Raw genomic sequence first — 18708 nt, 5'->3', positions numbered from 1 at the left:
AGAAACAAATAAAATCATTTAGATGAATTTAAAGACAAGCAACAGTCTAGATTAGTTAAAAGATATTTCATGCATAGACACATGAGAACAGAAATGTCTTTAACCTGGATTTAAAAATGTCTACATTTGGTGAAAGTTTAATTGTTCCAGATATTTTGCTATTTTCAACATATGAAAGTGTACTACGAGTCAAAGGGATTTTCCACAACCTGGCAAAATAGAATTTGGGATGTAGCCTTCACATTTATTAAGATGTACTCTGTTTCTTCGAATGAATAAAGCCAGAATATACAACAATCCTTATTAAAGCATACTATATGTTCGAAACAATTGTTTGGCTTTATCATTTTGGGGCTAACCTGCCACGTTTCTCCTGCGCACTGTGATTTGCACCACATGCCATTGCGGGTGGTCTGAGAGCGGCAGTAGCTGTGTTGAACGTGCCGCGCGGTGTTTGTCAAACGTTCACAGCCTCTGAGAGACCTCATTTCGCTCGTGCACCGTGGAGTACATTTGGGTACAAACACACCACTGACGGACTCAGGAGATGTGAGTACACCGATTTGGTTGAGCGAACATTAAGGTTTGTAACCATACTTTAAACAGCGGGTAAGGGGGCTTACTTTAATGTTAGCTTAGTTAGCCAGGTGGATGATGGTGTACAGATGGTGTAGCTAGCTTACACTTGTTCTGTAAACACCAACGAAGCCTCCGACAAGTATTATGAAGCTGTTTTTGTGTGGCCATAGTTAATATAAAATGTTCTAGAGAAGATGGTAGTCACAAGACTCACGTTGTTTACGCAAATGTCAACAGATTCTGGAAAGTTGTATCGAGGCCAAATGACTAAATAATAATCAGTACTATGCAGCTGTGGCTTGTTATCGTAATAACTCCAGACTCTTTCGGCCCATCGCTCAAGTGTGTACACACACACACACACACACACACGGATGCATTTATAAATGAGCTTATCTGAAATACATCCGCATAAGCACCATATATGTGAGTAAAGTGATAGTTCTCTGAAATTAGGCGTGATATTTAGCTAAATATGCTAAATAAAACTAGCAAATATTTCCAAACAGAAATCTGAACATAGGATAAAACCCATTTTGAAATCCTTACCTTTTATTCTTTTTATTGTATCTATTATGTTTTTCATTTTAACAGTAAAATATATGTTTTTAAAGTAACATACTTGCCAAATGTAGACTATGATCATGATGAACAAACCCATTGCAAATTATGTATTTAAAAATGTTATTTTACTCATTTTGGAAAGAAAAACTTTTGTGATATTGCTTGGAAAATCCCCCGGGTAAATCTTTGTGGATAAATCGCCTTAAAACATTTTACTGAAGACCGTTTCTTTCGTTTCTGGTTTTCTGAACTTTACTGTTCAATGAACAGTTAAAAGTATCCATTAAATGTTTTCCTTTTCTTTATTCTGAAGGTGTTTTGTAGAAGCAACCCTGACTCCTAATTATGAAGTTTTTGCCTGAGATTATCGTGGTGTAATGAGATGGTATCAGACAATCTATCAAATGCAAGAGACATGCATAAAAGATATGGGTAAATGTAACAGCTGGAGTTGGATCAGGGAGTCTACAGTGTATATTTTTGCGTTGCCCTGCATCATATTATTTTAGCACTCCCCTCAATCTTGAGGAGTTAGTATTCTGGTCTAGCACATAACAAACTGTCACCATTAGAATAGTCTCTTCAGACACTCTTAAAATGATTGTTCAGTCCAACTTTATCAAGATAGAAATGCCACAGTGTGTAGCACAGCTTCAGCTTCTCGGCCTGTTTTGGAAAGCTGAAACAGCTCCCACTATAGTTGCAATAGAAGGTGAATCTGTACTGCCTTGTTGTGGTACTGTTTTAACCCACTGTGGTTCTGTAAGGTGAGAGAAACTTGTCACCAATAGAAAACTGAGTGACTTCGATATTAACAAATTATCTAAACAGCCCGTTATAAACTGTTGTGACAGCTGGAATCATAACAGCCAAAGCAGCTGTTGCACATGAGATATTCCATTCATATTCCCGTTTTTATATGTTAAAGAGCATAGCCTGATCAAGACATTACGTCCCACCACAGACGTTTGCGTCCATCCAAAGCTTTGATTGCATCTTTATCCCTCAGAACACAGAACAGAACTTGGTTTCCTATCCCGCTCCAAAGGTGTTTTGCCTTTTTTCACATACAGTCATCCTATTCTGACCTGACTGTAAGGCAGCAGTGTGTGCTGCAGTGACGAACACAGTGACAGCTATGTTGTCCTATGCCTGCAACAGTAATCGCAACTCAAGTGCCTCAAGGTGTCATTTCCTCTGTCTTATCGTGCAGCCCAGTCATTTGTGAGTCGGAGGGAAAGCAAAAGTTAGAAAATTATCCCAAAGAGCTTAAAGGATAAGACCGGTTTTTTGACATTGGGCCCTTGATTTCACATTATAACATGATGTTCTACTCACCCCTGCTTGTTGTTGAACATTTGGAGCTGTTCCGAAGATATTCGCGAGGCGTCTGGCTGCTCTCTTGAGATATTCGGCCATGAAACGGTTTCCTATGGGCAAGCTTATACAGGCACAAACTATGCTGTTTATAATTTATTAATTACTCTACACTAGCACTGATAACGTGGAGGTGCGTCGCTTACTTAAAAAAATCCGGGTTATTGTAATTTTGTTTTTTTCGTCGTAAAGTGGGTGTTATGACGTCCTCGTCGTGCTGCTGCCACAGACAGCCCACAGACCTGCTGCCTATTTATTCATTCGGCTAAAATTCAAAATTAGTAACCCGGATTTTTTTAAGTAAGCGACGCACCTCCACGTTATCAGTGCTAGTGTAGAGTAATTAATAAATTATAAACAGCGTAGTTTGTGCCTGTATAAGCTTGCCCATAGGAAACCGTTTCATGGCCGAATATCTCAAGAGAGCAGCCAGACGCCTCGCGAATATCTTCGGAACAGCTCCAAATGTTCAACAACAAGCAGGGGTGAGTAGAACATCATGTTATAATGTGAAATCAAGGGCCCAATGTCAAAAAACCGGTCTTATCCTTTAAAGCATTCGGTTAATCCTGCATCATCCTGTTAGATTTAAAGGTTTCGGTGTACTTAAACATTAGGTGTTGTTGAGAAATAAATGATGGTCTCAGGTTTGTTTTATTAAAAGAGCAATTTAATTTTATCCCAGCACAATTTTGAGTAAGACAGGTGTCGATTCTTTTTTTTTTTTTTTATTAATCCAGCTGTGGTAACAAATGGCTAAAAGGCTGGAAATGATCATGCTTACATCAGAAAGGAAAGTAATTCCTCGGTAGAAATGTGGTGAGGCTCAGGAGGCGATGACAGTTTCACTTTTAAAATTAGTGAATTGAAGTAGGAAAGCAGCAGCAGGTATGCAGTCTCAGTTAAAGTTGCTTCAAGATAATCGTTAACAACCTTCATTATCGTTGCAGACACTGATAAAAGAGGTGCAAATGACTGATAAAGCAGAGCTCCTGTAGACATTATCTGTCATTAGCAGGAAGTAATTCAATTTGCAGCGTTTGTGCTTAGGATTTTCATATTCTGCTCCTCCTGATAAAATGGATCTATGAAGTTTTATTATTTAAAAAAATGATTAATCTTTCCTCAGCCCATCCCCAATGAATTTAGCTCAGGTTTAAAGACTTTTGAGCCTCTGCAGGGTGGAAAAATTATTGAGTCATAACCTAAATACGTGTCACAAGCCACATAAAATGAAATTGTTCCACGTTAATATGTTCTTGTTTTACACATGACAACCAGCCTGTGTTTATTGTAAATGGTCTTGAATGTAATTCAGTCAACTGAAGCTGGAGCCTCCTCCTCTTTCCTGCTCACTCCCCCTCAGCCGGTTGGCTCATTTTGCAGATTGAAGTAACAGCTGGTTGGTCTGCTGAGTAGGAGTCAAAGGTTTACAGGTTCAGTTTGTAAATTAACAAGAACGCATTTGCTGTAAGGGTTGAGAAGATTTACTGAGAAACGCATCAACTATGAACGGTACAAATTCAAGATAAGAACGCCGTGTTTGCAGTGACCTTTTATCCCACATTTCAGACATTAAGACTGTGGATCCTGTACAACTTCCACATTCCCTGGGGTGCTGTTTTAAAACGCATGCAAGAATGATTGTAAGTCATTGTTTCTAAATCCTAAAATAAAAATATGAACATTTGCTGTCAGACAAATGTTTGGTGTCTTCTGTGATGCGTTTGCTGCACGAGACAAACTGGCGCATACCTTTTTAAACCAGGCTCGTAGTCGTTATACTAATTTTGTTCATCCTCGAGCTTCTGTAGCCTGTGGATGCTTATAAAGAGTTTCTAGATCTTTTATGAAGAACGATCTGGAGTGGATCGCTGTAGACGATGTTTAAAATCCATTTGAGCTTACTGGAGATATTTCACTTTAATTCTGAGTTATATTTCAGTTCAAAAGATGAACTATGTGCTTTGTTTGTTAATATCTTCCTAGAACACCAATGCAATGCTGCTTCTCAGACGCTGTACCCGCCTGACTCGATTTGGACCTCTCAACCCTGAAAGGTACAGTATTGTTCGTCATAGTATTGTTTTGGGTATCTTGTGTTCGTACTTGGTAACATTCTATTAGGGGTGGGCGATATGTATTGTTTGCGAAATTATCGTGAATGTTGTTTTGACGATGAGTAATTTTGCAATATCGAGATATAGTTTTTTTTTTTTTTTTTTTTTTTTTTCAATCGCCAAAAATCAATAAAGTGCGGCGCCAGTGGTCCTCTGCCCTTACCACGGCGTCACGCCCTGCTTTGAACACTAATTTTTTCAAAGTAAAGCTTCGACCCCGCGGGACACTCAGCTAAGAGCATCGAGGGGGCGCCAAGAGGCAGGGGCTGGGACAGACGGTAGCTCGCCTCGCGGCGGACCGTCAGCTCGATCGTGATTCAACTACGAGCTTTTTAACTGCAGCAACTTTAAGATACGCTATTGGAGCTGGAATTACCGAGTGAGAAGTAGCCTGAGAAACGGCTCGAGGTTATCTAGAGTCACCAAAGCGGCCGGGGCACCCCGAGAGGCACCCCGCATGGGTTTTGGGTCTGATAAATGCACGCATCCCCGAAGGTCAGCGCTCGTTTTGCATGTATTAGCTCTAGAATTGCCACAGTTATCCAAGTAACGGTAGAGCGATCAAAGGAACCATAACTGATTTAATGAGCCATTCGCAGTTTCACTGTACCGGCCATGTGTGCTTAGACTTGCATGCTTGTGTTCATTTTATTGTGATCTTAACGCAAGTTTTAATTTTTTTTTTAAATATCGTCAAAATATCTTTATCGTGAAAATCCTAAAAAATATCGAGATATTTTTTTTTGCCCATATCGCCCACCCCTACATTCTATACGCTGTGAGCTCAGTTTCTCATTGGCTGCTTTTCTTCTCTCAGACTTCGGGTGGCACCTGCTGCAACATCGTGTGCAGTTCGTCTCTGCAGCAGCAGCAGCAGTGAGGACCAGAGATCGTATCAGCGTGTCATCACCAGCTCCAGCTTCAGTTATGGTCTGGCAGGGCTGCTGGCTGGTACAGGGGCTGTACTTGCTTATGGCCTCCACCAGCAGAAGGTTAGGAAGAGATTAGATCTTTAAGACAGTATATGATATATTTGCCTTTTATATTGCGGTTATATATAGAATATATAGAAACTATTTTCCAACCAAATAAGTAGGTTGAAATGAGAAAACATAAACTTAACTCAGCAGAGTCTTGATGTCCTCGATTTAAATATAACAATGATTTACACGATAAGGCTGCAGTGTCTGTTTAACAGTAGGAATGGTTGTGACTCATGGACAGTGCTGTGCAAAGGTCTTGAGTCGGTCCTCACTTTTATGCATTTAGTTTTTAAGGATCTTCCTTATAGCTTATTTTACTCATTGTCAGTCTCGTCCTTGTACCTGACCGTTTTCAACACTGACCAATGAATCATTCGACCATAAAAAGGCACCAAACTCTACTCATAACTATTTTAAATGATTTTTTAAGCTCTTTATCAGCAGCCTGTTGCTATGTGCATCCATTTGTTTGTCTATCTGTACATCTGTCTATCTGTCTATCTTAACATCCACTATACATCTAAAATAAATGAGTTGTGGCTCAAGACTTTTGCACAGTACTGAATTAGCTCACTGTCCCCTCTGGTTGTTGTCTCTCATTCCTTCAGAAGCTTCCAGGAACTTTTTTTTTTTCTCAAATATGTTTATTGTGCTTTTTATACATTAACATAAACACAACAATAAAACAATAACATCACTCAGTACAACATTGTTCTAGACAGTACACATTTGCATTTCACCTTCACCCAACCAATACAGTGAAAAGGAGACCTCTTCCCTATAGAAAAAAAAATAATAATAAAAAAAAATAATAGAAATGACCAGGTCGTAAATACATTATTATGGGCAAGACACAAGTAAAGAGCCAAGGGCTAGCCAAGGACGACACTCGAGAGCATTGAAGCCACCGTAAAGTTAGAAAAGTGGAGATATGGGGTCCAAATGTCCACAAACTGTCCCCCTGAAGAGTGAAGCAGACAGGTCAGGTACTCAAGAGGAAAACATTCCATTATTATCTTGTGCCAGTTCGATATAGTGGGGGGTTTGTCGCTTATCCAAGACAAGAAGATGTTCTTCCTTGCTGCATATGTGAGGATATTATAGAGTCTGGTAGAGTTGGTATCCACAATAGTACCTTGACTGGGGTAACCCAGGATTAAAGAGAGAGGGTCCATGTGTAACACAACACCAAATATATTTTTCAGATCTTGCAAAATATCCACCCAATATGCTTGAATTTTAGGACAAGCCCAAACACAATGAGTATAGGTGCCCACTGCAATTTTACATTTTAAACATACAGATGAGAGTTGAGGGTTCATTTGATGTCTTCTGTTAGATCTTAAATTGCAGCAATCTGGCACGGTTACATACAGATATTTTCTTTGTTTGAGTCCTTATCTTAGTCCATTTACACAGGAACTTTTTAAAGAATTACATAACACTAAAGGCCATTTGGCTGACTAACGCTTACTGTTAGCACAGTTAAATCTGAGGCCTCTGGACTCAAAGTTGTGTGGATTGTCAGTTTGAGCTGGTTGAAAGGTTTCAATTATTAGCTTAAATGTAAATGAAGTTTTAGATTGTTTATCTTCCCTGCTTGACAGTCGTAGGGACTTTGTTCAAGTACAGGGCTGTACTGTAAAGGTTGGCCGTATGCAGGTTTACATATTAAAAATGAAAATTTGTGATTATCTGAATAATGTTTTTTTCTTTCATTATTGCTATTTGATGGATGACAAAAGTTGCTGTTGCCTCTCCTGTGCAGGCTGAGCGGGAAGATGTTAGTATGCAGACCAGGGAGAAGAGCTCCCCTCTTCCCATCATCAGCCAGGAGGAAATCGCAAAGCACCGCTCTCTGGAAGACGGGGTGTGGGTCACTTACAAAGGTGGTGTCTATGACATCACTGAGTTTGTGGCGATGCACCCTGGTGGGGATAAAATCCTGCTGGCAGCTGGAGGTTCCCTTGAACCCTTTTGGTCACTGTATGCTGTGCACAATCAGGAACATGTGCTGGAAATCCTCTCAGAATATAAGGTTGGATAAAAGTTTATTTTGAACTGAAACATTAGGAACTATATAAAAAATTAATTGGTCCAGCGATTACATGCATTTTGGGTTTGTTTTTCCACTCACAGAAACCTTGTTTTAAAGCAGTTCAGCCAGTGAATGTGAAGTTGAATTTTATCTGTGGAGTGTTTCAGAAATGGTTTTGTGCCTTGTGTCCAACACATGGATGAGGCAAAACGTGTATGTTGCAAGAAATGACAAAATAACCCTAAATATCATCCACCATTGACTTCTATTTGATAGTCACACAGTCACACTGCCCTGTCTTTGAGAAATAGATGAATTTGAACTTGTATCATCATTGTATGGAGGTGATATCTCCTTAAATCAACTTGTTTCATGTGCTGTCTTCCTTGTCCTGACCCTCATGTGGTCATTGGAAAAAAAGGCTTGACTTAAGTTTTTTCTATCAGTTTAACCCATTAAGACCTGTAGTGCCTTCTAACTATGAGCACAGATGATCATATATGCTGCAACAAACCTTACTGGCTTGTTTAGATGAAGAGACTGGTTCAGCCTATGATACATGATGCTGCATGTGCGGTTAGTCCCGTTTTGTTTAATAAAACCTTTGTTTTTGTGGTTAACACAAGGTTGGTGTGCTGAACTTAGAAGACTTGAAGAAGCAGCAGTCTGTTAAATCATCTGACCCCTACTCCTCTGACCCAGAGCGTCACCCCGCCCTGCGCATCAACAGCCTCAAGCCCTTCAATGCTGAGCCACCTCCTGAGATCGTCTCGGACAGCTACATCACTCCCTCTGCTCTATTCTTCAAAAGAAACCACCTGCCTGTTCCTCAGGTGGACCTGGCTTCATATCAGCTACATGTGGAGGGACTACCAGGAGGAGTGCTGACACTGTCTTTAGAAGACTTGAAGACCCGGTTCCCCAAGCACACGATCGCCGCTACGCTGCAGTGTGCAGGCAACCGTCGAAGTGAGATGAACAAGGTGAAACAGGTGAAAGGGCTGAATTGGGGCATAGCCGCCATCAGTAATGCCAAATGGAGTGGTGCGAGGCTCAGGGATGTGCTGCTGGCTGCTGGCTATGGGCCAGATGTAGCCCAGTGGGCTTGCCATGTCCAGTTTGAGGGACTGGATAAAGATGTGACCGGGACCACTTATGGTGCGTCAATTCCTCTGAACAAGGCAGTCAGCGAGGAAGGAGATGTGCTTCTGGCTTATGAGATGAATGGCGAGGATATTCCCCCTGACCATGGCTTCCCAGTGCGGGTTGTAGTACCAGGCGTAGTGGGAGCACGCAATGTGAAGTGGCTGGGTAAGATCATAGTGAGTGCAGAGGAGAGCAGCAGCCACTGGCAGCAGAACGACTACAAAGGGTTCTCCCCCGGGACAGACTGGGACACGGTGGACTTCAAATCTGCTCCAGCCATCCAGGAGCTGCCCATTCAGTCTGCCATCACCACACCAGCAGAGGGCGCCGTGCTCGATCGCAGTGACGAAACGTTGACGGTGAAGGGCTACGCGTGGAGCGGTGGGGGCAGAGAGGTGGTACGTGTAGATGTTTCTGTGGATGGAGGAAAGACGTGGCAGGTGGCCCAGCTGAGGAGCAGCGACAAGGGACAGAGTCCCGAGCCTTCGCCTCCACCGGGGCGAGCCTGGGCCTGGAAGCTGTGGGAGGTGTCTGCTCCTTTTCCAGCTGAGGTTCAAGAGCTGGAGATTATATGCAAGGCAGTTGACAACAGTTACAACATGCAGCCGGACACGATTGCTCCCATCTGGAACCTGAGGGGCGTCCTTAGTAATGCCTGGCACAGAGTGAGGGTGAGGGTCAGAGAGGATGAGGATGAGGGCGAGGAATAGACTTCACCTCCAGACCTGAAAAATATTTCTGCCTCAAACTGAGTCATCGTGGAATGAAACTTGTTTTCGACATGTGTCAACAGAAGAAGGAATCCGTTTATTTGTGGAGTTGCTCAATAACCTGAGGTATTTTCAGAAAGTAGCTTTGACTTATTTATGCAATTCTGTTGTGAGATTTAAAAGATTTGGTTGCATCTGCTTTTGTCGCTTACACATAGTCTAAAGTGAAGAAGTGGTTCAGTTAATTTTGTACCTTTGTGAGACCGAAACTGTTTTTGTAGTCGTTGTTAATGAACATTTGGTATGTCAGTCGCCTTAAGCTAATTTTATGACTAACATGCAGTTTTATTTCAAAGAAGAAATTAATAAAGAGATACTGGAAATAAAATGCATGCTGTTGAGCTATAAGCTAAGTAGAGAGGTATTACTTGAAATAAAGGCCAGTTTTCAAGTAGTTGAACTGACTGTTCACTCAGAACAGTTTCTGAGACGGCAATCAACCTGGATAACCTGAATTAATAGGAGCTCTTTTGCATCTGCAGCCGTGTCTTTCACTCCGAACATCAGCGGTGAGCTTTCAGCCTCTGTGCTGGTCTCCTGATCTATTGTTGGGTAATATGAAGTAAAACACTACTGCATGACACTCGGCTGTGTTTATGGTACAGCACAGATCCCTGGGCTGTAATTCACCACAGTTGTGGCCTGGTGCGTCCCAGGTGTCTCTCTTTGTTGTATTTTGCAGAGACAAAAAAAAGGGGGGATTTAGGGAAAAATTGCAAAGTGTGTGATGATTTTTAATGCCGTTTTTATACACCAACAAGAGAAAGTAAGTACAAAAGAAAGTACGCCACCCAGCTCCCGGTGCAGGCTATGGTCATCTCTCGCCCTGACTACTGCAACGACCTCCTAACTGGTCTGTGCTGTGAAACCTCTGCGGATGGTCCAGAACGCGTCTGGTGTTCGATCGGCCTAAAAGAGCACACGTGACTGATGTTAGCCTACAAAGTGCTTAATGGAACGGCTCTCGCAAAGGCTTATGTCACAACTCGGTCACTCCGGTTGTCAAAGGATTGTCGTCTAGCGGTGGTCCCGGTCTATCTTCAAGAAACTCTCAAAGACCTTCAGAGAGCATCTCCTTCTCCAGCACGTCCCCACCCCCTCTGCTGCACTTTCTCTTTCTGTGCTTCCCTCTATGCCTCTCTTATCTCGACACTGTCACCTCTGACAGAGCCTGACTTGTGGTTTTCCTTCTTTGTAGCTTAATGTTAGCTGTAGTGTTATATCCTCATTTGTAAGTCGCTTTGGATGAAAGCGTCTGCCAATAACCTCCCAAACAGTGGGAGGTTATTCTGTAAAGGAGGAGGTGCAGGAAGCAGATGACACGCCTTATTGTGTTCATGTAATTACGGCATGTATCTGCACATATCCCCAATAGAGGAGAGTGAGCGGAAAGCATCACGCAGCTATGCAGAAAGCACAAACTCGCACACTCACACAGCAGCTGCAAATCTCCAGAATATTTGTGGACACATTCATACATCGTCTCACCTGCTGATGTTTCCGAAGGTTTTTATGTGAGGCTGGATGGGGAATCTGTAGGATGTGCAGAGGGGTTGTTGCAGGCATTTGTGCTTTTACCTGCTGTTGCTTCAGGACATCTCTAGAAGCTAAAGATTAGGAAGGGAAGCAGAACTGTCGTTCTATATAAAGTCATATTTACAGTATTAATGCAAATGAAATGTGTGCATTCACTCATAATATTGTGAAATCTTTCCATTATTTCTACAGTCAGCTGCTGAACTGCCTTAAAGTTGAGCAGCCCTGCGGCGTGCTCATAGATTACACTGTGTATTCTGAATATCCTGTTGATGAATGAAGAATTCCAATTTTAGACTGACTTACCTCTGCTGATTATTTGCTGCTTGGTGCAAAAGCTGATGAAGCGTCAGTGCCACACAGCACTTCTTAGATTAACTCTTGTTTTGTCATCAGATCAGGTGCAGAATGATGACTGCAGTTTTTGCATTGGATGGAGGGCAACTAAATGTCATCTTGTTTCTCTTTGATGTTGATTTAAAGGTTTTTTTTTTTAATGATTAAGTTCTTAAAGTGCTCTATTGAATATGTTAAGATCATATCCAGCTTTTCATACATTCATTCAAAGAATATATTTTTCCAGAAGTACCTTTTTCTCTTTGAAAGAGACATGCACATTTCTAAAGAGAAGAAGAGATTGTATGTTTTATAGTTGCATATTAAGTAAAAGTGCACAAGCCAAATAAACCAGATTATGACAACAAACGGCTCTACAAGACCTTTTTTTCTCTTGACATTAAAAAGCCAAAAAGATGATGCTCACAGGGGTGTTACAGTGGTTTTGCGAGCTGACATTGACATGAGATTTGCACATTTTAAAAAGCAGGGAGTAGGTTTCACCGGACAAAGAAATGCTTATACCACACACTTAAGTCTATAATGATAATGACATGATCAATATTCTACGCTTTGTTATTTTTTGGCTTTAGCAAGCTTTTCAAACAACTGGACATGTAAACAGGATATAAAATGACTCAAAACAGCCTCCTGGAAAATGTTTGATGGGCAAGCAGAAAGAACCGTGAAAGATTATTTTTTCACAGATGTCCCCCTAAGGATCAAACTGGTTGGACATACGATAGAAACTACGTGGATGTAATTAAGTTGTCGTCATGATGAATGGGATTTCTAATTTCCACATGTTTACCTGCACTTTGCTTTTTTGCGACTTGAAGAAGATCAAATGTGATAAAAGCAGATATATGTTTCATTAGAATCTGGGGGTGCATCTGTTTCTGACTCATGAATTACGAAGAAGGCAGTTTGAGTTCATGTATCCTGTTAGTTTCAAAAACAAAACCATAAAGTTATGTACCACTCATTTAGTCGTAGGAGAAATGACCCAAAAGTGATCAGTAACATCTCTTATGAGCAATAAAACTCTCTTATACGTGCTACGTAACAATGCCAAAAGCAGCCTTTCCCAGAATAAAGCATCCTGTACTCCCACTTCTTGCTTGTTCCTGCTTATTGTACTATTTTTTTTATTTAAATTGGCAAGTAATCTGTCCCAAAAGTGACTAATACAAGTTGACTTCTCTCTAAGTCAGCATCTACAGAGAAATGTCACATTGGTGGGAAATACAGACTCACACATTTGGGCTTTTTCAGCGTGATGAATCGTAATCCGCTGATGGATGTGGAACCTGGGAGATGACTTTCTATGAAAAATCATAGTATGACAGTGCCAGTGCTTAAGCAAATAAATGCTAAAGCCTAGTTACATATACTTTAACATCTATTATACATACTAACATCTTTAGACCTGCTGTTTAACTGCCTAATACTTTTTTTTAAACATTTGCACCAGGATTGTAAACGGCTGTCTGTCGTGTCTAAGTCTTTTTTTTTTTTTTTTTTTTTTTTTTTTTTTTTTTACACACATGTACACTTGACTTGGCTTGTTGTTTTGAGCAGCTGCAAACTTCCCTACATTGATCAACAATGAGTTCAGTATCGAACCTAAAGCTGACTTCCTCTGATGAAAATAGTAACAAAATGTGCTGGTGATAGCAGATGAGTGCTAATGAAGTCACGCTACTTTAATACCCTAAACTCCGACATGCAGTTCTTGAAAAACAGACAAAATGCATCAGCACATCGAGTTATGCGACAGAGTTATTACTGTCTCATAGCTCACCTGTTATAAATCAATTACAGCTGCCAGAAAGTCCCCTGGGAAAAAAAATATACTCAACTCATACTTGCTCTTTTTTTTGGTCCATCAAGTCCTATATTTAGAGAAGAAAAGGGCTTTTGTTTATGTGGTGTTAGCAGTTAGATTATGTGAACTAATTGCTAACTTTGATGCGAGACAGCTAGCGTGCCGCGAGCCTATTATTTCTCTTAAGGGCATTAATGTCTTGCCCGAAACAGCTACAAGCAACAGCAACTGGAAACATGTCAAGACTAGTGCATGAAACTTACTGAGCGCATGTATAGTACGGGTGGGTGGTTTTTATTTGTGGGCTCCTTGTGAGCAGCTTTACTTTGTCCATTTTATCATGTTTGTATTTAAACTTTAGTGCACATGCACCGTGCTGCAGAGTACAGATGAATACCGCTTTAATGATGATAAATATGCATTTTGATAGTAGAAGATTTTCTCAAGAACTGCACAGCCAACTGTCTGTGGTGGGTTGTGTTTGAAAGGTATCACTGCTGGGCTCCCACACACTGCAAATGCTCAGCAGCACACTTTATTGAACAGAATTTTGTTAAAAACATAAATATTTGTTTTGGGGGGTAGGAATGTGAACACAGAAGGCTCCTCTTGTTGTTTAGACCCATACTTACGCTGAGATACACAGGACATCCTGTAGTGTATTTACACCAGAACACAACAGAATGCCTCTGATCCTGAAGAGAAGCAAGGAAATTATACTGTCAGGGGAGTATCCTCCCTAGTACCGTTTTTAATGAAGCTGAACTGAAACTTACTACTGTCAGCTTGACTTTATAAACTGCGTATAGTGCAGCAGAAGCCCCACATCTTCCCTGAACAGCTGTACAATTTAACAGACATGTGGGCTGAGGTCAACTGGCTGCTCTTGTAATTCTCATTCTTCAGAGGTGGATCATCGTAGCCACAGGGCTGACTCATGCACGCCTGAGTTAAAACTGCTGGGGGAGCCCAGAACACAAAGAAGTCTGCTGTGAGACTCTGCTGAGCACTTCTCAGGCTGTAAAGCACCAGCTGTGGATATCCGGGACAGAATCTGTCCATGAAAATTTGATGATGAACTATTTAGGGCTGATGATGGTGCTGCTGGTGCTCAGCCTCAAAGCAGCACGGAGTGCAGTGGTGCAATGGGCAGAATTAAATGAAGCCAAGGTAAGATTGCCACTTGTGCTCGAACACTTGCTTTCAATCTTTTTTTTCTTTTTTTTTAAATCTCAACTGTCAGACACTTTAATGTATACTAAATAAGTTAAACTATGCCTTCAAACGCACAAACGATTTGTTTGTGTCCACATGTGCAGGCATATTTGAGGCAGTATGGCTACCTGAATGACCCCGCTGATCCACAGGATCCTCATTATCTGGAGGAGGTCATTGAAGCGCTCAGGTGACATTATCTTTGGCTGGTTAAGTTTAGGCCACAGCAACTATTAGATAATTCTGCTTGAGAGAAACATCCTACAGAGGACATGGTTAGTTTTTTTTTTTTTTTTAAAGAAAATCAGTTTTCATATGTTTGATTGGCTCTTGTCTTGTCAGAGTCTTCCAGAGGGTGAATGATCTGCCCCCTACTGGAGAGTTAGAAGAAGCTACCCTGGAGGTGATGAGACAGCCCCGCTGTGGTTTGGAGGATCCTTTTAACAAGAAATTACACAAGTACAGAGTGATGGGTGCGTGCCAAAATTGAGATATCAGTGATTTTGATATACAAATATCTAAGTTTACTCCAGAAATTTAGCTTTAAGATGAAGCCGCGATTATCTATGTCATTACTGTTGAGTAGATTGTTTGGTTTACTTTCAGAAAGATGTAATTTTACTTGCAATGAGAAACTGGCTTTTGTGTTTTGCTCATGCTTTAAAGCCGAGAGAAACTGTTGTTTTAATCAACAACGGTGGGAGAAGATGTCACAAATTGGCAGAGAGGATAGATCTGATAAACAGCCTGTTGTTACAATACCAGGCTACAAGATCAAGAACCATTAATGCTGTAGATAAATGATTTGATCTCTAAATGCAGCAACGTCCAAACAAAACAAAACAAAAAATAAATAAAAACTAAGCCAGCTTCTGAAAGTAATGTTTACCACTGGAAAGCACAGCTGCAGAGGCTGCAGTGGTTCTTAGGAATCCCAACATGGCCAGAGATTTGTGAGATGTGTAACAGTCTCGATGTTTTCTCAAAAATACATTTCTAAAACTTTTTGTGATGGTGACTTGGAAAGAAAGGATTCTTCTCTCTCACTCTCAGGTCGTTGGAGAAAAAAGATTCTGACCTACCGCATCTACAACTACACACCTGACATGTTAAAATCTGAGGTGGGGGCGGCCATCCGTTCTGCCTTCAAGTACTGGAGTGATGTGGCAGCGCTGACTTTCAGAGAAGTGGACTACGGCAGAGCAGACATAAGAATCTCCTTTCACAAGAAAGATGGCTTCTGCTCTGTCCCGTTTGATGGCCGGGGTTTGTTTCCATTCTAAATAACCTGATCTTTTTTCACTGAACTGTCCACAGTGCCTCTGGATCATCTCATCATTGCTGTGTATCTGCACTCCTTTCAGGTCACGTTCTGGCTCATGCTGAGTCACCAGAATCTGGTATTGTTCATTTTGATGAGGATGAGTTCTGGACTGAGGGGTCATATTTAGGCACTAATCTGCGTATTGTAGCTGCCCATGAGGTAGGCCACGCTCTCGGTCTGGGCCACTCTCAGTTCAGAACCGCTCTGATGGCTCCCGTCTACACTGGTTATCGTTCCAACTTCAGGCTGCATTCAGATGACGTGAAAGGCATCCAGGCATTATACGGTGGGGGCATCAAATGGTTCAGAGACTGGACTGGTACTTCTGACTCGCCATAACACATAAAGCTTGCATGTTTTCCAGCAGATAAACCTCATTATAAGGCTTTAATGTCACTGCCGCTCAACAAGTTAGAATGTAGTTTAATGATTCCTGACTGTGGTTATGATTAAAGAAACTGTGGTACAGATGTTCAAAAGACAGGTTTACATTGGCCTTTTTTTTTTTTCACAAGTTATTTTGGCCATCTCCAAGTGTAAAACCATTACATGCTTTAATCTTAGAAAAGAAAAACAAAAGGTTTTTCATATTGCACACTGCGGCCTCTGTATTCACCTTCTGCCTAAAACGGTCAGTTTTAGCCCGTTAAGGCCCCAAAAATGGCCAGTTTGCCGTGATTGGTCAAGTAGTGACAGAGAGAAAAGCTGCTCGTTCCTTGTTTAAGTGTCTGCCAAACTCTGTAAGGTTCAGCCGTAGAAGGTCAAGACACTCTTAATTATCAATAGTCTCTCAGAGACAAACTAAGTAACACGGTAACACATTCAAAGTATGTAATGGATAAACCATCAGAGCAACTAACTTCAGTGTTTCTGAGGTTAACTAAATGTGTAGTTTGATCATGACAACTGTACTTGTCTGCTGTGAAAACAACTGTCATGTGTAGTTAGATTAAGAAAAACGTTGATTTGGTCTTTACTGGTTTCGTTGATGTTGTTGCAGGGAAACGCACCTCCAGCCCTGTAGTTACCCCAACAACTCCAGACAGGCTGTTTCCCACCGAAAGCAGCGATGGAAGTGAGAGTATCCCTGATCCCTGCACCGCTGTGCTCGATGCCATTATATTAGGTACGTTTGTACTGAACTGTTGTCCGAGCAGCTGGCCTACCTGCATGCATTATAGCTTATCAAAATGCACCATGAGCATAAACACACGTGTTTTACAGAGGGTAGACAAAATGATATGAACTCACGTTAGAGGTGTTTGTTTCCTGATATAAAATCTGTGAAAGGCAATTTTTTTAAAACAGCAAAGGAAGCAAATCATTGGTCTAAAAGGTGGAATCGATTCCAAGGAGATCCAGTTTCTTGCAATCGTTATTTGTCGATTTTCAAGTCTTTTTTTCGTGAAGTTTTTACAATTTCGAGCATCGACATATCAACATTCGTTAAACCAGGTCCATGGGAGAAAACCTTTGCTTTTAGTGGGGATTATGTCTGGACCATCTCCGACCTGGGACATAACACGCCAATAAGAATCAGCAGACTGTGGAGGGAACTCCCTGGAAAGCTTAATGCTGCGGTGCACTCTCAAAGAACCAACAAGACATACTTCTTTAAAGGTAGAGTAATTTTGGTTTGGTAAAGCTGCGGTGCAGCAGGGCTCCTTCTGTTCTGCGGCTGTCTTCCCTGAAAGTCAAAGGTTGGAACTCTCTCTGGTCACAGGCAGTAAAGTGTGGAGGTATACAAGATTCATGCTTGACCTCGGCTACCCCAAACAGGTGAAAAGGATCCCACCTAACATCAGTGCAGCCTTGTACCTGCAGAAGAACAAGAAGCTGGTCTTCATTAAGGTATCTATGGAGAGATGTGGCATTCCAACTAACCCTTAAACTAAACCTGTTTACATCTATGATCATTCCTGAACAAATGCTGTTTTTTTTTGCTCCCTGTTTGCAGGGATCAGAGCACTGGCAGTTTGATGAGCTGAAGTACAACGACTTAACTTTCTACCCCAAACCGCTCAGCATGCTCTTCTCCGGAGTGCCATCCAATCCTGACGCAGCCCTCACCTGGAACAATGGCAAGATCTTCGTCTTCAGGGGGGATGAGTACTGGCGAGTGAATGAGCTGCTGAAAGTTGACAAAGGATACCCGCAGAGCAAGAAGGAGCGCTGGATGCGATGCTAGAGTGCAACCACCAGGGGGCGGCAGACACCAGGAGGTCCGAGGCAGGGGCGCTGGTTCCACCTCAAGGCCATTGACAAGCACGCAGCCTCAACAGCCGTGATTGATTTGTGTATCAGCACTGACCACGATAAAGAACTGATTTCATTTCACTGGATCTCATTGCAGCCCATGTCCTCCAGAGCAGGTGGATTTCTGTGAGGCTTCACCTCTCGAGCTGTGTTTGTGTGGCTCTCTTTTGTCTGCTGACTTGTGCAAGCGTAAGTTTGATCATGGGGAGAAATCAAGGCCCTCTGTGTTAATTTTCTTTGACATGTGTCTTAGATTATGTGTCGCAATCGTTGCAGTATGATGTAATATGATGAAAGGAGCGAACGCTTATTGTTCAGTTTTGTTTAACCAGCTTCTTAAGCAAGTCCAGTGCACACTGACACCATGTAGTGAATGATTTGTCTGTGAGAGACCACGCGACATGGACTTGTGGTCTCATATTTTTGTGAAAATATTTTCTATAACTAAAGACATTTGAACAATTAAGACTCCTGTCTCTGTCAAATTAAAACAACTTGCATTCAATTAGAGAAAAAAAAAAAATTGAAAAATATTTAACAGGGGCTGTGATCAAAGGCTGGTCTGTCCTGCATTGTGCTGTGGAGGCACCATGGCAACACCAACCAATGGCAGGGGGAAATCCTCCCCATGACCTC

At 41.6% G+C, this 18708-nt stretch overlaps 2 protein-coding genes across 5 annotated transcripts; both read left to right on the top strand.

Annotated features, from left to right (window-relative positions):
• Nucleotides 1-407: 407 nt before the first annotated feature.
• suox (sulfite oxidase) lies at nucleotides 408-11818 on the top strand. 4 transcript variants are annotated; one of them, XM_075460803.1, is made up of 6 exons: nucleotides 408-549; nucleotides 4093-4166; nucleotides 4510-4580; nucleotides 5458-5632; nucleotides 7392-7661; nucleotides 8288-11818. In XM_075460803.1, the coding sequence occupies exons 2-6, from the start codon at nucleotides 4161-4163 to the stop codon at nucleotides 9515-9517; spliced, it is 1752 nt and encodes a 583-aa protein (XP_075316918.1). In that variant the 5' UTR covers nucleotides 408-549; nucleotides 4093-4160; the 3' UTR covers nucleotides 9518-11818. The 4 variants fall into 4 exon arrangements, with proteins under 4 accessions (XP_075316918.1, XP_075316919.1, XP_075316920.1 ...); XM_075460804.1 differs by having other exon boundaries at nucleotides 408-583; XM_075460805.1 differs by lacking the exon at nucleotides 4093-4166.
• Nucleotides 11819-13645: 1827 nt separating this feature from the next.
• Nucleotides 13646-18527, top strand: mmp19 (matrix metallopeptidase 19). Its single transcript, XM_075462092.1, has 9 exons — nucleotides 13646-14447; nucleotides 14597-14682; nucleotides 14835-14965; nucleotides 15546-15758; nucleotides 15857-16102; nucleotides 16817-16942; nucleotides 17272-17436; nucleotides 17540-17667; nucleotides 17774-18527. Exons 1-9 carry the CDS (start codon nucleotides 14349-14351, stop codon nucleotides 18002-18004), a joined length of 1425 nt encoding a protein of 474 aa, XP_075318207.1. The 5' UTR covers nucleotides 13646-14348; the 3' UTR covers nucleotides 18005-18527.
• Nucleotides 18528-18708: the final 181 nt, after the last annotated feature.

This window comes from Odontesthes bonariensis, chromosome 3 (genome assembly GCF_027942865.1).
Source record: "Odontesthes bonariensis isolate fOdoBon6 chromosome 3, fOdoBon6.hap1, whole genome shotgun sequence".
Lineage (NCBI taxonomy): Eukaryota > Metazoa > Chordata > Actinopteri > Atheriniformes > Atherinopsidae > Odontesthes > Odontesthes bonariensis.
Note: the sequence above shows the minus strand (reverse complement) of the source record. Positions and strands in the feature narration are given on the sequence as shown.

Coding starts and splice junctions, on each gene's coding strand:
- mmp19 (XM_075462092.1), top strand. CDS start 14,349: ATGATGAACTATTTAGGGCTGATGATGGTGCTGCTGGTGCTCAGCCTC. Junction 14,966..15,545: donor ACACAAGTACAGAGTGATGG/GTGCGTGCCAAA, acceptor TCTCACTCTCAG/GTCGTTGGAGAAAAAAGATT. Junction 17,437..17,539: donor CAAGACATACTTCTTTAAAG/GTAGAGTAATTT, acceptor CTCTGGTCACAG/GCAGTAAAGTGTGGAGGTAT.
- suox (XM_075460803.1), top strand. Junction 4,581..5,457: donor GGACCTCTCAACCCTGAAAG/GTACAGTATTGT, acceptor TTCTTCTCTCAG/ACTTCGGGTGGCACCTGCTG. Junction 5,633..7,391: donor ATGGCCTCCACCAGCAGAAG/GTTAGGAAGAGA, acceptor TCTCCTGTGCAG/GCTGAGCGGGAAGATGTTAG.